Source organism: Loa loa (genome assembly GCF_000183805.2).
Source record: "Loa loa unplaced genomic scaffold supercont3.794, whole genome shotgun sequence".
In the NCBI taxonomy this organism is placed as follows: domain Eukaryota; kingdom Metazoa; phylum Nematoda; class Chromadorea; order Rhabditida; family Onchocercidae; genus Loa; species Loa loa.
This window is the reverse complement of record NW_018108974.1, coordinates 1-12,633: the sequence shown is the minus strand read 5'-3', so window position 1 is coordinate 12,633 and position 12,633 is coordinate 1. Positions and strand designations below refer to the sequence as shown.

The 12,633-nt window shown below is 34.9% G+C and overlaps 2 protein-coding genes across 2 annotated transcripts; one reads left to right on the top strand and one right to left on the bottom strand.

Moving 5' to 3' along the window:
• Window positions 1-3,130: 3,130 nt before the first annotated feature.
• On the top strand, window positions 3,131-5,456 carry LOAG_08442 (fructose-1,6-bisphosphatase; the record flags this gene model as incomplete). Its single annotated transcript, XM_003143974.2, has 6 exons — window positions 3,131-3,207; window positions 3,408-3,535; window positions 3,838-4,014; window positions 4,257-4,517; window positions 4,709-4,963; window positions 5,268-5,456. The coding sequence occupies exons 1-6, from the start codon at window positions 3,150-3,152 to the stop codon at window positions 5,454-5,456; spliced, it is 1,068 nt and encodes a 355-aa protein (XP_003144022.1). The 5' UTR covers window positions 3,131-3,149.
• A 920-nt stretch (window positions 5,457-6,376) lies between these two features.
• Window positions 6,377-10,833, bottom strand: LOAG_08441 (hypothetical protein). Its single transcript, XM_020447706.1, has 9 exons — window positions 10,756-10,833; window positions 10,309-10,448; window positions 9,654-9,769; window positions 9,253-9,373; window positions 8,984-9,094; window positions 8,453-8,618; window positions 7,960-8,030; window positions 7,279-7,684; window positions 6,377-6,546 (listed from the first exon to the last, which is right to left on the bottom strand). Exons 2-8 carry the CDS (start codon window positions 10,444-10,446, stop codon window positions 7,607-7,609), a joined length of 801 nt encoding a protein of 266 aa, XP_020302093.1. The 5' UTR covers window positions 10,447-10,448; window positions 10,756-10,833; the 3' UTR covers window positions 6,377-6,546; window positions 7,279-7,606.
• Window positions 10,834-12,633: the final 1,800 nt, after the last annotated feature.

Genomic DNA, 12,633 nt, shown 5'->3' with positions numbered 1-12,633 from the left:
TGCGAACAGAGCCATTTGTTGTAAATTTTTCCCAATCTGTTAATCAAGCTTACATGCAATTGTTGGAATGTTGTAGAGAACTTATGCGTAAATATTGAAATCTTATAAAGAACCTCTAGCCTGGTAGTTAAGCTAATGTGTTTAAATTGTTAAGCTACTCCCGCTATATAAGAAGCAGGATCAGTCAGGCAAAAGCTCAAGCAGTCAGTCACTCAATCCACAACTCCTGCAGTTTCGCAATTCGACAGGTCGGTGAGTTACTCAATCAGACAGCCCGCGCAATCACTCAAAGAGACAGTATAGTCAGACACTCAACCACGACAAAGAACGACAATACGACAGTTCAACAGCAGGAGTGACAAGACCATTTGATATCCTTTAATACTTATTGTGTATTGTTCATTTCGTCCCTATTATTGTTTCAATACGATATTGTACCATATCATATAAGACTAATAAAGGTTACTATCAACTTTGCGGAGTATAAATTACAAAATCTTCCCTCGACAATTGTATTCAATTAGGAAGTAAAGTATTATATCATTTGCATCGAAGATATAGAAAATATACTTAGCACAAAGTAACATTTGTGTGCACTAACAATACGTGTTTGAATTCAAATAACAGGCCATACTGTCAAGTCATGATATCACTGTACCACCTTATCAGTATCACTGAGACTACTTTTTTTCTGATGTATTAAACATTCGTTAAGTCAATCATTTCACGGATCTTTTATTAATTCACTGCGAATAAATCCTTTTACTGTAGCATGTATTGGAATTGGAACCACACGATATCAACATATTTAGTAAGGTAAGGTATCATTTTCTATCATTTGACTGATTTCATCCGAAGTTATAAAGGAGTACTTCTAACAATGATAGCTAATTTTTAAATCAGCAATTTGAAGTTGTATAGTGAAGCCTTTATACCACCAATGGTATATACTGCATCAGAATACTACAGATATGTTACAAAATACCATTAAGGATTTGAAGAAGCTGCAAGCAAATAAAAATGAATAGGTGTAACAAGTAAGAATCGATGGGTTGAATGAAAACGAAAAAGCGTTTCAAGCAGTGTTTCTCAACAATTAGCACAGACACCAAATCAGCCGATTTCTTCATTTGCTTTAATTTGTTGAAGGATTTTGATTAATAAAATAGTGAAAAGGGGAAATTTTAACATGGAATGCAAGTTGTCAATAAAATTGAATATGAAGAAGCTAAAAACAAGGTGAGAAACAAGATTGTAAACACCACGGCCGATATCGGATATGAAACTGATTCCAAACTGTCCTTCTAATATTTGAAGCTGTTCGGATGGAATTCAAAACTTCCTTTCGGAGTATTCCGGAGATAGTATAGTCATGCAAGCAAGGAGTAAAATATCTGGAAATGAATTTCAACTAATTTATCTCAACTCGGTCCCAGGTGATCTTCCGCAACAAAGGCGATTATTTTCAAGAGTTTAAAATGGGAGATTTGGTAGACGGTTTACAGATCTGATTAAAATAACTGAACAGAACTTCAATCTCGAAATCCCGTGAAGAATGGTTGTAGTTTTCCGTGACAGTGAGCCACGGTTTTTTTTTGACGTACTACTCGTCACATAACAGAGTTGAAGTTTTTTTTTCCTGACTATCCAAATTCAAAATTTACATTCTTTTTTTGTTCATCTGTCCAATCAATACTTTCATCTCTAACAGCCATGCTCAAAAGAACACGGAAACGTAAACTTCATTGAACAAAACCAAAAACACTGATGTTTAAAATTTAGAATTCAGATTGAATTTTTGTACGACATTACTTATGTCTGAAGATGTCACTAACGGTTGATAAATAGATTTTCGGCTTTCTTGCTTACATCAACAAACACGACAAGTTTCTATCACTAATATTAGCGATTTTTAATCACCAGTTTTATAGTCTCAAATATCTGACTTTTCTTCGGTCAGAATCAGTTCAAATATTTAAACAGTTTTATAGTTTCAAATATCTCAGATATCAAATATAGAGTAAATTTCAGCTTCTTCAAAGCATTTGAATGGCTGTGGACGTAATAACGGTCAAAAGCCAACCCATGTACTGAAAAATTTGGAGTACTCGAACTAAATGGTAACTAACTGGAACTTTCCTTCAGTCAGAATTAGTTTGAATATAGTTAATGATCCACTTCAGTAAATTTAGAAATTGACATGCTAGCGTCGTTATTAACTTCTATGTTCACGGATATAAAAATAAATCTTCCTCGAAATTCCAAATACATATCATAAGCAAGGACGAAAAAACTTGGACTTTTCTAGGAAATACTCTGATATGACAAGTAGTGCAATCACTGATAAAATGACCCTTTTCCCGGGTCAAAAAACTTCCCATAAGCCAACTTCCCAATACTTTTTTTGAATATTGGAGGAGATGGGTACACCGAGTGATAAAAGATCGAGTAAACAAAGTGCTAGGGAAGAGAAATGAGTTAAAAAAGGTTGCGTCAAGTTACGTATGCTGCCGTATCAGAGGTGCCGATGGTGCGACTGTTGTTGTAGCTGCCAATACCACTCTTTCATTGATTGAATTTTTCTTTCGAACAGAAGTTACTTCCATTATTTTGAAGTCATCCTTTCTTCACAGCTTTCGTTATCTTGCTTCTTGTGTCATATGTTCAATTTTTTCTTTTTAATCCACGATTTGTGCAATGAATTGCTGTTTGGAAAGTCTTCTTTCCGAGAAATTCGAGAATAATCGACTAGCTTATCACGGTGAATGTGGTGATGTCTGACTAGACAGCATAGAAACATGGTACAATGAGTTCTGAAAACCTGGAAGATGTCCTATATAGCTTTACTGGAACCAGGTCAATGGATATAATGAAAGGACAATTAGTGATTGGATTAAAAGGAATGCTCTTTTGGCTGAAAGGAGGTGACTTGTCTTGTTGACTGGAGCAGCTATGTATACCACCTCTGATAAGGCACTCATCAGGAGATTCCATTTGTAGAAGTGATAAGATGCCAAACTAGTTGGTCTGAAGAGATTAGAATTTTAAGTAAACCACCAGGCAGACCATCGCAGAGAGTTTCCATGTTTCTGGAGTCTTGGAAATATGGAATCAGTAATATGCTGCTGATTTTTAGACAAAAAGAAAAGATGAGTACGGAATCAAAAGCAAAACCTGACGAATCCAAAATGAAAAAAGCCAGCAAAGGTAATATCCTAATACTTGAAAATAGAACGGTTGAGTAAACAGTTTATACTATGATGACTGAGAGTTACTTGACCTTCCTCCTTATGCTAATTACACAGAAAAATTAAAATCATAATCTAGAGAAATAAGGTAGCATCCTTATCACCTTTTTCATCGTATACATATTGATGAAATCTTAATAACTTAAAACAGAATTTTAGCAGCGGCATACGGCATGGAAACGGACACCATGACGTTACAACGCTTCGTTCTTCGAAATCAACGAAAGCATCCCACAGCAACCGGTGATCTTACTAATCTCTTGACATCACTACTTACTGCTATTAAGGTAAATTACCTTAACTTTTCGAATTTGAGCTGAAATATTAGTAATCTAAATCACTGTAGATATATGCTTCAAGAGAGCCAGAATAAGATACTTCAAGGAGCTTAAATTGAGAGATGGTATTTGAATTTTGATTGTAGGAACAGCACTTCGAGAGTAATAATTGGAAAGACTCCATTATCCATTGACAGTTATAAGTAAAGTAACTTGTTAAACTGCGAATCTGAGTAGTGAGCTGCAATCAAACTTTGAAAATGACTTTGCAAAGTAGAGTGAAATGTTGTAAAATTTGTGAAGAAATTTAGGCGATTTCAAGTGCAGTTCGAAAAGCAGGTATTGTACGATTGACAGGATTAGCAGGCAAACAAAACATACAAGGTGAAGATGTCAAAAAATTGGATATTATTAGCAACGAATACATGATCAACATGCTTGAATCATCCTACACTACATGCGCAATGATTTCGGAAGAAAATGATGAGGTTCTTGAACTTTACTCATCTAATAATTTCTTGAATGACCATATCCGCCTTTTCATTAAAATAAATTGTGGGAATAGTTCTGAAAAATATATGGCATCGTAATTTTACCTGGCAAACCGTACTCATATTTCCATTACTTCTTTTGCTCCTTAAATTGCATGGATGATTGGAATCAAATTTCGCAACATCGTAATGATAGTATTAATGATATGCAAATAATATTTAAATTACATAATTTCAAGCTGATCAAAGTAGCCCCTTCTAAACAAGGTAAGTATATCGTGACCTTTGACCCACTGGATGGATCGTCAAACATTGACTGCTTAGCATCAATTGGTACAATTTTCGGAATCTACAAAAAACAATCGGATAGTCCAGTTTCCACGGTTGATTTTCTACAAAGTGGACGAAACATGGTTGCAGCTGGTTACGCTCTGTATGGTTCCGCCACTATGCTCGTGCTTTCAACGGGAAGTGGCGTTAACGGATTCACACTCGATCCTGTACGTTCATCATTTTTCTTCCATTTCAATCAGGAGAAAGAATTCTATAAGCCTATTCCTTTAGTCTGGAGCTTGAGATATGATCATTTAAAGCTGCTCAAACTCACTACAGACACTCCAATTTCACTAGTAAAGATCGATTTCAACTCTCACTTTCATCGAAATTTTTTTAACGGATTCTAGAATTCCAGAGTGTTGGTGAATTCATCCTAACAAATCAACAAATGAGAATACCGCAAAAAGGTGAAATCTATAGTATTAATGAAGGATATACATCTAAATGGTCCAAAGGTGTCCAAGAATACGTACATACCAGAAAATATCCATCAGATGGTGAACCTATGAATGCACGCTATGTTGGATCCATGGTTTCTGATATACACCGTACTTTACTTCATGGTGGTATTTTTATGTATCCTGCAATGAAGGATAAGCCAATGGGAAAGGTACTTTTTTCTCCGTAACTTTTTTTCATCGATCGCAGAGCAGTTTAGCTTGATTCCCAACATCAACTAATTAAGGGAATCTGCTAGCCGTGAAGCAATGTGTTTCGGGAAATTTTCACGAATATTTTCTAGTGGACAATATAGTAATCTGTATTGCAAGCCAGGTATTCAACGTTGTGTGAGAAAATTAGTGTCCTCTAATGATGAATAACCAACAGTTTGTACAGTTTGTTGCTTAGTGAAAAAGGATGAATGGTTTGATTCATTTTGGAAGCCAAACTATTAAAATTAACACTCAGTTTAGCTTCGGCTTCTCTACGAAGGCATTCCAATGTCATACATCATAGAAAAAGCTGGTGGAATGGCAACGAATGGAATTAAACCCATACTTGATATTGTGCCAACATCAATTCACGATCGGAGTCCAATATTCCTTGGTTCTCCCGATGATGTACAGGAACTTATGGATTTCATCAAGAAATATGATTCATAAGAAGCATGGTGAACTAAACAAAAACTATATTAGATTCTCGAGATTCTTTTTGCTTTTGCGTGATTTACACCTTACTTTCTCGCAATGAATTTATACTATGTAGATAAAGATAACTCACCTGTAAAACTTTGTACGGTTTTGATAACATTTTGATATATTAATCTAAAAGGAGGAATTTCGTCTCAGCTGAAAACAAAAAAAAAAAAAAAAAACTTGCAATACCACCAATGAAAGAATGGGACTTTCCGGAAAGAATGGAAACTGTAGAACAGTTTTCTTAAATCTATCACTATACATCATGTTAATTTGGAAGACAACTTAAAGACAGTGAAACAAAAGACAAAAATCAATAGCGTTTTTTTTAACAAGCCGAAGACTTGCCGAAGAAATTTCTAAAACAAAACATAGAATTAAAGGAGAAGTCTTAGGAATATTAGAATCAATCTTACTGCCTACATCGCAGACAAGTCACCATTCAGTAATAACCGGCTAATTTTAGCAAATTTCGTGGAAAACTAACGAAATAACAAGAGATTTGTCGAACAAATACCAATGCAAGACAAAGCGTAACGAATTTGTCAGCCTCATCTAGAGGTATTCAAAAAATTTCAACAAAAAATTATAGTAGTATAACGCAATAGTAACATCGAAAATGTTTTTTTCAACTAGAGTAATTGTGCCTGCACGCCAAAACAGGAACGAAACCCACTTTTTTCAAGGCTTCGTTAACAAAGCGTCCAAGAGAAAATGATGACCGCATCTTGGATTACAGGGTCAAAAGCAAAGACGGTAGATCTAAAAACCAAACAAAAAAGTATGAAAAAAGTTTCTAAATAACGCAATCCCACTATTACAAACCTTTTAATTCACTAATTAATAGATAACTGTTACTAAAATTTGAGCATAGAAACATGGAAATCAATAACCATCATGTCTAAGAGTAAGATCCAATTGAACAATGTAAGCTGCCCTAGCTTACCGCGTCTTTGCTGATCATAACAGTTGCAACTTCCTTCAAGGGAAATTGTTTGAAAAACCGATTTTCGTCCTTACATAATTTCAAAAGCCAAACAGTAATCCAAGCTCAAATCTGAAACTGCATCAGTACAGCAATTCTCGGAATGTGAAAACATTGTAGTAGAAAGACAACTGTTCAGAGAAGCACTAATGTAATGGCCCAAACAATTGTATGATTTACAGCAGTTAATTCATTAAAACTATCTGGGATAAAACGTTCTACGTATTAACTATCAAACCAGTTTCCATCATTTTCCTTCAAGATGCTCGCATAACTTTCACGGGAATTAAATCCTCACAATCACAGAAAAAATATATATAAAAACAAAATATGCAAGCAGTTATACTGGGAAAAGCTTGATTGATTGCCAGAACCGTAGCACATGACAAGCTAACAACAAAACGTATGCGTTCAAACCCAAATTTACAGCAAATTAAAACTGAGTTCAGGAACTTGGAAGGTATAAAGTCCTCAACAGTGTGTGTACCCGACTCTAAAACAATCCGATCCTTTTCTAGATGTAACTAAATATCAGAGAGAATCCTATCTTTTCAAAGTTATTCATCCTTTCACTTGAGTGAGACAAACAAATGATAAAAGTAAACTGCGAAATTAGCAAGAAAGGTGAAAAGGTGCGGACAGGACAGTCGTGAATTGGAAAGACAAAAAAAATCATAGAGCAAACAATTGAGTATGAAGAAACAATTAAACGAAATGTGGGTGTAAACGAGCAATAACAGACAGGTCGAACTATAGATCAGTTCTATGGTATCAACAAAACGATTGAAATGAGGCATATCTGACCGATATAGCACGTTTTTCAAACGCATGCAGAAATACATGCGGCATATGCACGGAGCATTTTCAAAAATCCTTTGATTGTATAGAGGTTCGAAGTGTATTCAAGTTGTTTCTGAATAAAATTCATCTTTTACCTTGGAGATATTTGCTTAAAGTTCCTTTTTATCATCAGTGCACTAAATTCTGATGACATCATGTCAAAATTGCACCTGTCAGAGACATTTCTTACTTCTTTGATCAGTGCTTTTTTGAAACTGGCATTCGTTTTCAAATAAAAGCAAAAATAACAAAATTTGAACATAGAACCCGACAAGTAAGCAATCAGTGAAATTCATTTAGCGCATTGTTTTCGCCCTTGTGCATGAGACATTGCATTTTTCTTAATGATAGTGTCAGGCAATTTCTTCATCTGAAAAATTATAAACTCACCTATGAAACCTTTGGTAAAGTCATACAAAAATCAAGAACTGGAAATTAAAAATTGATAATTCCAAAATGATTCAAGTTAAATCTGAAGCCAAATTTCGTCAAAAAAGTCCTTTATAGATCTCTGGCACCGCATTATTTATGTAGAGGTAAATCGAATTTTGAATACTGAGGTGCCGTACTTTGATGCAGCGGTAAAAAAGTAAAAATGCAGGGTAAAAAAGTAAAAATTTTATTTGCTGTGAAATCGAACATTACCAAGATGGAATTCTGCCTGATATCTTCCTTGTTGTGTAAGAGTGGACTTCCGGTAAACGTAGCTTCATCACCTAAAACAGTTGTAGAATGATTTTAAGAATTGAAAAATCTTATTTAAGGATCGTATTTTTTAAAACTTTTACTAGCCGTATTCCAAAATATCACAAAAAGTGTGATATATGCGAACAGAATACTTCCTCCTAGAGTAAGATGTGTACAAATATACACTGATAACATCTGCGCCAAATCCTTGATAGCCTATAGTTATAGTCAAAACGATCCGTGATATCCAGATTTGTATCACTGTAGAAGAGGAAAGAAGGAAAACTCTGCACCTAAAAGTGATAGGGGCTTACACGAAAGCAAAGATAGCTCCAACGCACTGCTGCAGAGTCGCCGGCATGGCAAAACTAGTCCCCAATCAACCTAATTTAAAAACAAGGAAAAGTAGAAAAGAGTGATTATACGGATGAATCAAACATTTTATCCTTACTTTGTTCACATTTTTTATCATAGTCAGTTGTAGGACCATTAGAATAATTCGGTATCCCACCACCTGCAAGATCCAGGAAGTGTTGTGCAATATTTGGTTCGTTGTGAGTTGAAATATTCAGCAGCTCCCTAAGGCATGCATTCTCTGTTGCAAGCCTTGCAATTAACTGCAGCAAGTTCTTTTTTTAATCAAATAATAGGTGAACAAGAAAATTAACAACAAATTGGTCTGATGCACAACTCATTGTCATCTCTGATTGGGAGCGGCTTGTTTGGTTAAAATGAATCGCCAGTTATCGTTATGGCTACAAACAAAAAAAAAAAACTAGAAGATTTACAGTGTGACAAAACAAGAAGTGAGGTCTAACAAACTATTATCTACTTTTGAAAAGAGATGACTGGCTCCAAAATTACCTATGCGGGCAATCAATTTAAAGAAATATTAATAGCCAAAATTCCAAAATCTGGGCTAAATGACACTTAGCTTCAAAAAGCAGTACTAAAGCACAAAGGATAGAAATGAAATAATAACTTCTTGATCATGATTCGAAACGCTTTCACCATCCGCAAGACATTCATTCAGTAACCTTGAGAGATTGACGATTTTTTCGTTTATAGAGTCTTCACAGTTCCTGCTATCCCGCTACAAAAAAAAATATATCGACACTATTTTCAAATAAAATATGAAAGAACCAGAAAAAAAAACCTGAAAATAACACCAAAATAATGAAGATAAATGTGATAAATTTGCTAGCACCTAATTCCTCACCATAAAAAATGAAATATAAAACTCTAACTTACTGCGATTGAGGTTTGGAATGGTAGAAGAAATTGCTTCGCAAGCTTTGTTACAACATCCCTATGCTTTTGCATTACTAACTGCAGGGTATTTTCGCAATCTTCCAACGCTTGTCGAAGTTCTCTAAAAAATTCATTTGTATAATACGTTGTAGGAATTTCGAATTAATTTCAATATTATAAAATTCAAAAGGGAAAGTTTACTTCCCCTGTGCAATGACGTGTAATCATAAAAGATCATTCTTTGCTACTCAAAGCTACAGGTGTAGCACTGGCACAGAATACAACAAAAAGTGACAGAATCATGTAAACCGAACGAGTTTGAGATATTTACTATTTAATATAAAAAGTTTAACCATTAAATGAGGACAGCCAATCATGCCAATTCTAAATTAACAACGTACCTATTCTCCTGCTGTAACTGCAAGATTTGCCGATTTTCCTGTTGCAAGCCGGCAACAAGTACTCTGCGACCCTGCATTCGCCAGCAGTCATTCATATTTGCCACTTCTTCCTGGTACTTCAAATGACAAACACACAATTTCCTCAAAAACTCTTCAAACAGCAATAATGGTGGTGCTAGTATTTGCCCCGACCGTCAAAGTTGCAATCCAAGTTGTACTTCCCTTGCTGACCACAATTTTTCACTTCTTTTTTAGTGCAGTAAAGGGTTACTTAAAGATTCTGAGTGTTTCTTTAAGTAATCTTGATTGAAACTATTAAAGTAATTTTTCGCCTGTGCAGCTGGCTTCTGCTTAATTTTTGATGTGAGTCATGTTCATTCCTTTCTTGTTCACACTTTGAAACATCAGTTCAATTAATTTTTTTAAAATATCTTCCTTTAAACGACATTTTCTTCTATATTTGGAAAGCAAATAAGAATCAACTTAATTATAAATATAGAATACTCCAATGCCGGTAAGGTCTTGCAAAAAGTAGGCCTTAGTGTATATAGAAACTCTATCCCATAGGCACAATAAGTGAAGCAACATAAGTCATTCTCGTCACTTTCATATGGGAATTAACAATTGTAAGATATCCCTAAAAAAGTTTCCTTACCTCTTTCATACCAGAAATTTTGTCATTAACAATCTGACTTTTTGCAAGTGCACTATCCGTAGCACGTTCACGTGTTTGTAAGTTGATGACAAGCTGACGCATATCAGCCATTAACTGACCGATACTTGTCGAGCTCATCGCTGAAAACAAATTAGAAATAATCTTCTCCACTGAAAGCGATAATACATTCAATAAAACCGACCGAGAATTTAACTAAATCTGATGTTTCGGATTTCAAACCTCGGGAAGGTACTAATCCCTTGCGTTACCAGCAACCTCGAACAAACTTTTTCCAGCAGTGATAACACGCATGTGATGATGGATGAAGCAGTCCGCAAGTAATTAAGCAAGTCAATAAATGAATGTTCGAAAAAATAATTGAGCGAGTCAATTCTTATCCAAAGCAATTGATCGCATCAAAAATGTAAGAAAATTCCTCAAACTTACAGCGTAGCTTTTGCTGATAGAAGCGATAATCACTGCTACTTTATGTCATCCGTTCTGTAAGGAACTTTGAAACCTAAATTAATAAAGTATTGATTGAAACAAAGTTTTCCTCTTCTCTCTCTCCCCACCTTCCAGTCTTACTTATAAAACTACCGTGATCGGAAGGAACTGTTACACCCACACCAATACACTTACTAACTTGTACAGAACCACAAAGACACATACACACATACATGCACACACGCACACACACACACACACACACACGTCCACATACACAAGCATACACGGAACCCACCAAATTTCTTGGTACTTCATAGTAACACTTCCAAACAATGCACATGGTCGCTATGCAAAAGCTTCATCCCATATGAAGTTCTTATAAGAAAAGTAGTCGAGAATGAGATTGGTGGAGGGAAGGATCAGAGATTGCTTGCAGAAAATTCAGATACTTCACAAGTGTTACTGTCCTTCAAAGAAATGTGGATACTCGGGCACTGTCACCCATGGCAAATTACGGCGATCTTGATTTTCTCGTGGATTTATCTTTTTTTTGTTGGATTTACTGGGTTACCATTGATTGGTGGTGAGACACTAATTTCTATAGTTCATCATTTTATTTGTCGATCAAGATTTGAAACTGTAACCAAGCTTTGAAAAATTGCTCTAGTTGAATTCTGAGACAGATTGCATGGTAAATATAGCAGGGCCAAGACAAAATATTGAGATTGTCTAAACTTGCCGTTTCCGTTTCTACCTAATCCGATTTTTCATATCGAAATTAACGTCAGGAGATTAAATTTTGTCATATGAAACAGTCATGCTAAAATGAATAGAATTTTGATGTAGTATTTTCATGCGGTAAATCCATCGTGGAACTGAAAGTTAGGATAGCTGTTCTATATGAGCTTTTCTGAAGTCATACCTTTTTCGTCGCTGGAGCTTCATCTGGAACAGACCTCATGTAGTCAAATCTCTTGATTTGTTTTGTGTAAAAATTCCTTTGCTTAAAAAAACTTTTTAATAGAATACACTGAAGATGCAAAATTGTTTGCAAGATTATTAAGTGAAAAGAAAGCCTGAATACTGATGTCACAGTAGTGTCAGTCCATACTTCCGTAATGCGATGGATTGATCAATATGAATTATCCACTTCGATACACTTCCTTTTCGCTGTTAAGTTATTCCAAATTACATTTCCTAAAAATGTTGAAAAATAAAGAACAAATTACAACACTTGTGATTGAAAGAGAACACCGTATCGCATAGCAGATGTTCGCAAAACTGATACAAATACCTCCATTTCGCGTTCATCACAATCGGTAGCACTTTTATACGTTTTTCTTTTGTTTTAAATGTGTGAAGAATTAGAACTTAAATCAGAACAAAAAGAGTCATCAAATCGATGCAATAGGATGTGATGAAGTGAAAAAGTTTTGTTAACCATACAGATCATTTGATCCCCGAATAGATGTCACATTTTCGAGTCTTATTTTCCATTAACTAGTATAAGTTGTCAGCGAAGCCGAAAAAATGTTATAAGTGGTTTTAATTAGAATTCCGAATATCTCTCAGATAAATGATTTGTTGAAAAAAAAAAAGTAAAATAAATATTTCGATACCCAAAGTGATGAATCATTTATCCAAATCCAACTTTTCCAATTTTTTTAACCAATTTTTAATTGCAATGTTTAAATGTTGCGAACAGAGCCATTTGTTGTAAATTTTTCCCAATCTGTTAATCAAGCTTACATGCAATTGTTGGAATGTTGTAGAGAACTTATGCGTAAATATTGAAATCTTATAAAGAACCTCTAGCCTGGTAGTTAAGCTAATGTGTTTAAATTGTTAAGCTACTCCCGCTATATAAGAAGCAGG

Excerpts from the sequence above, each read along its gene's own strand:
- LOAG_08441 (XM_020447706.1), bottom strand. The coding sequence starts at position 10,446 with ATGAGCTCGACAAGTATCGGTCAGTTAATGGCTGATATGCGTCAGCTT. Across the intron at positions 9,374-9,653 it reads CAGTTACAGCAGGAGAATAG|AGAACTTCGACAAGCGTTGG; the intron begins GTACGTTGTTAA and ends TGAATTTTTTAG. Across the intron at positions 7,685-7,959 it reads TCAGGCAGAATTCCATCTTG|ATGAAGAAATTGCCTGACAC; the intron begins GTAATGTTCGAT and ends ATAATTTTTCAG.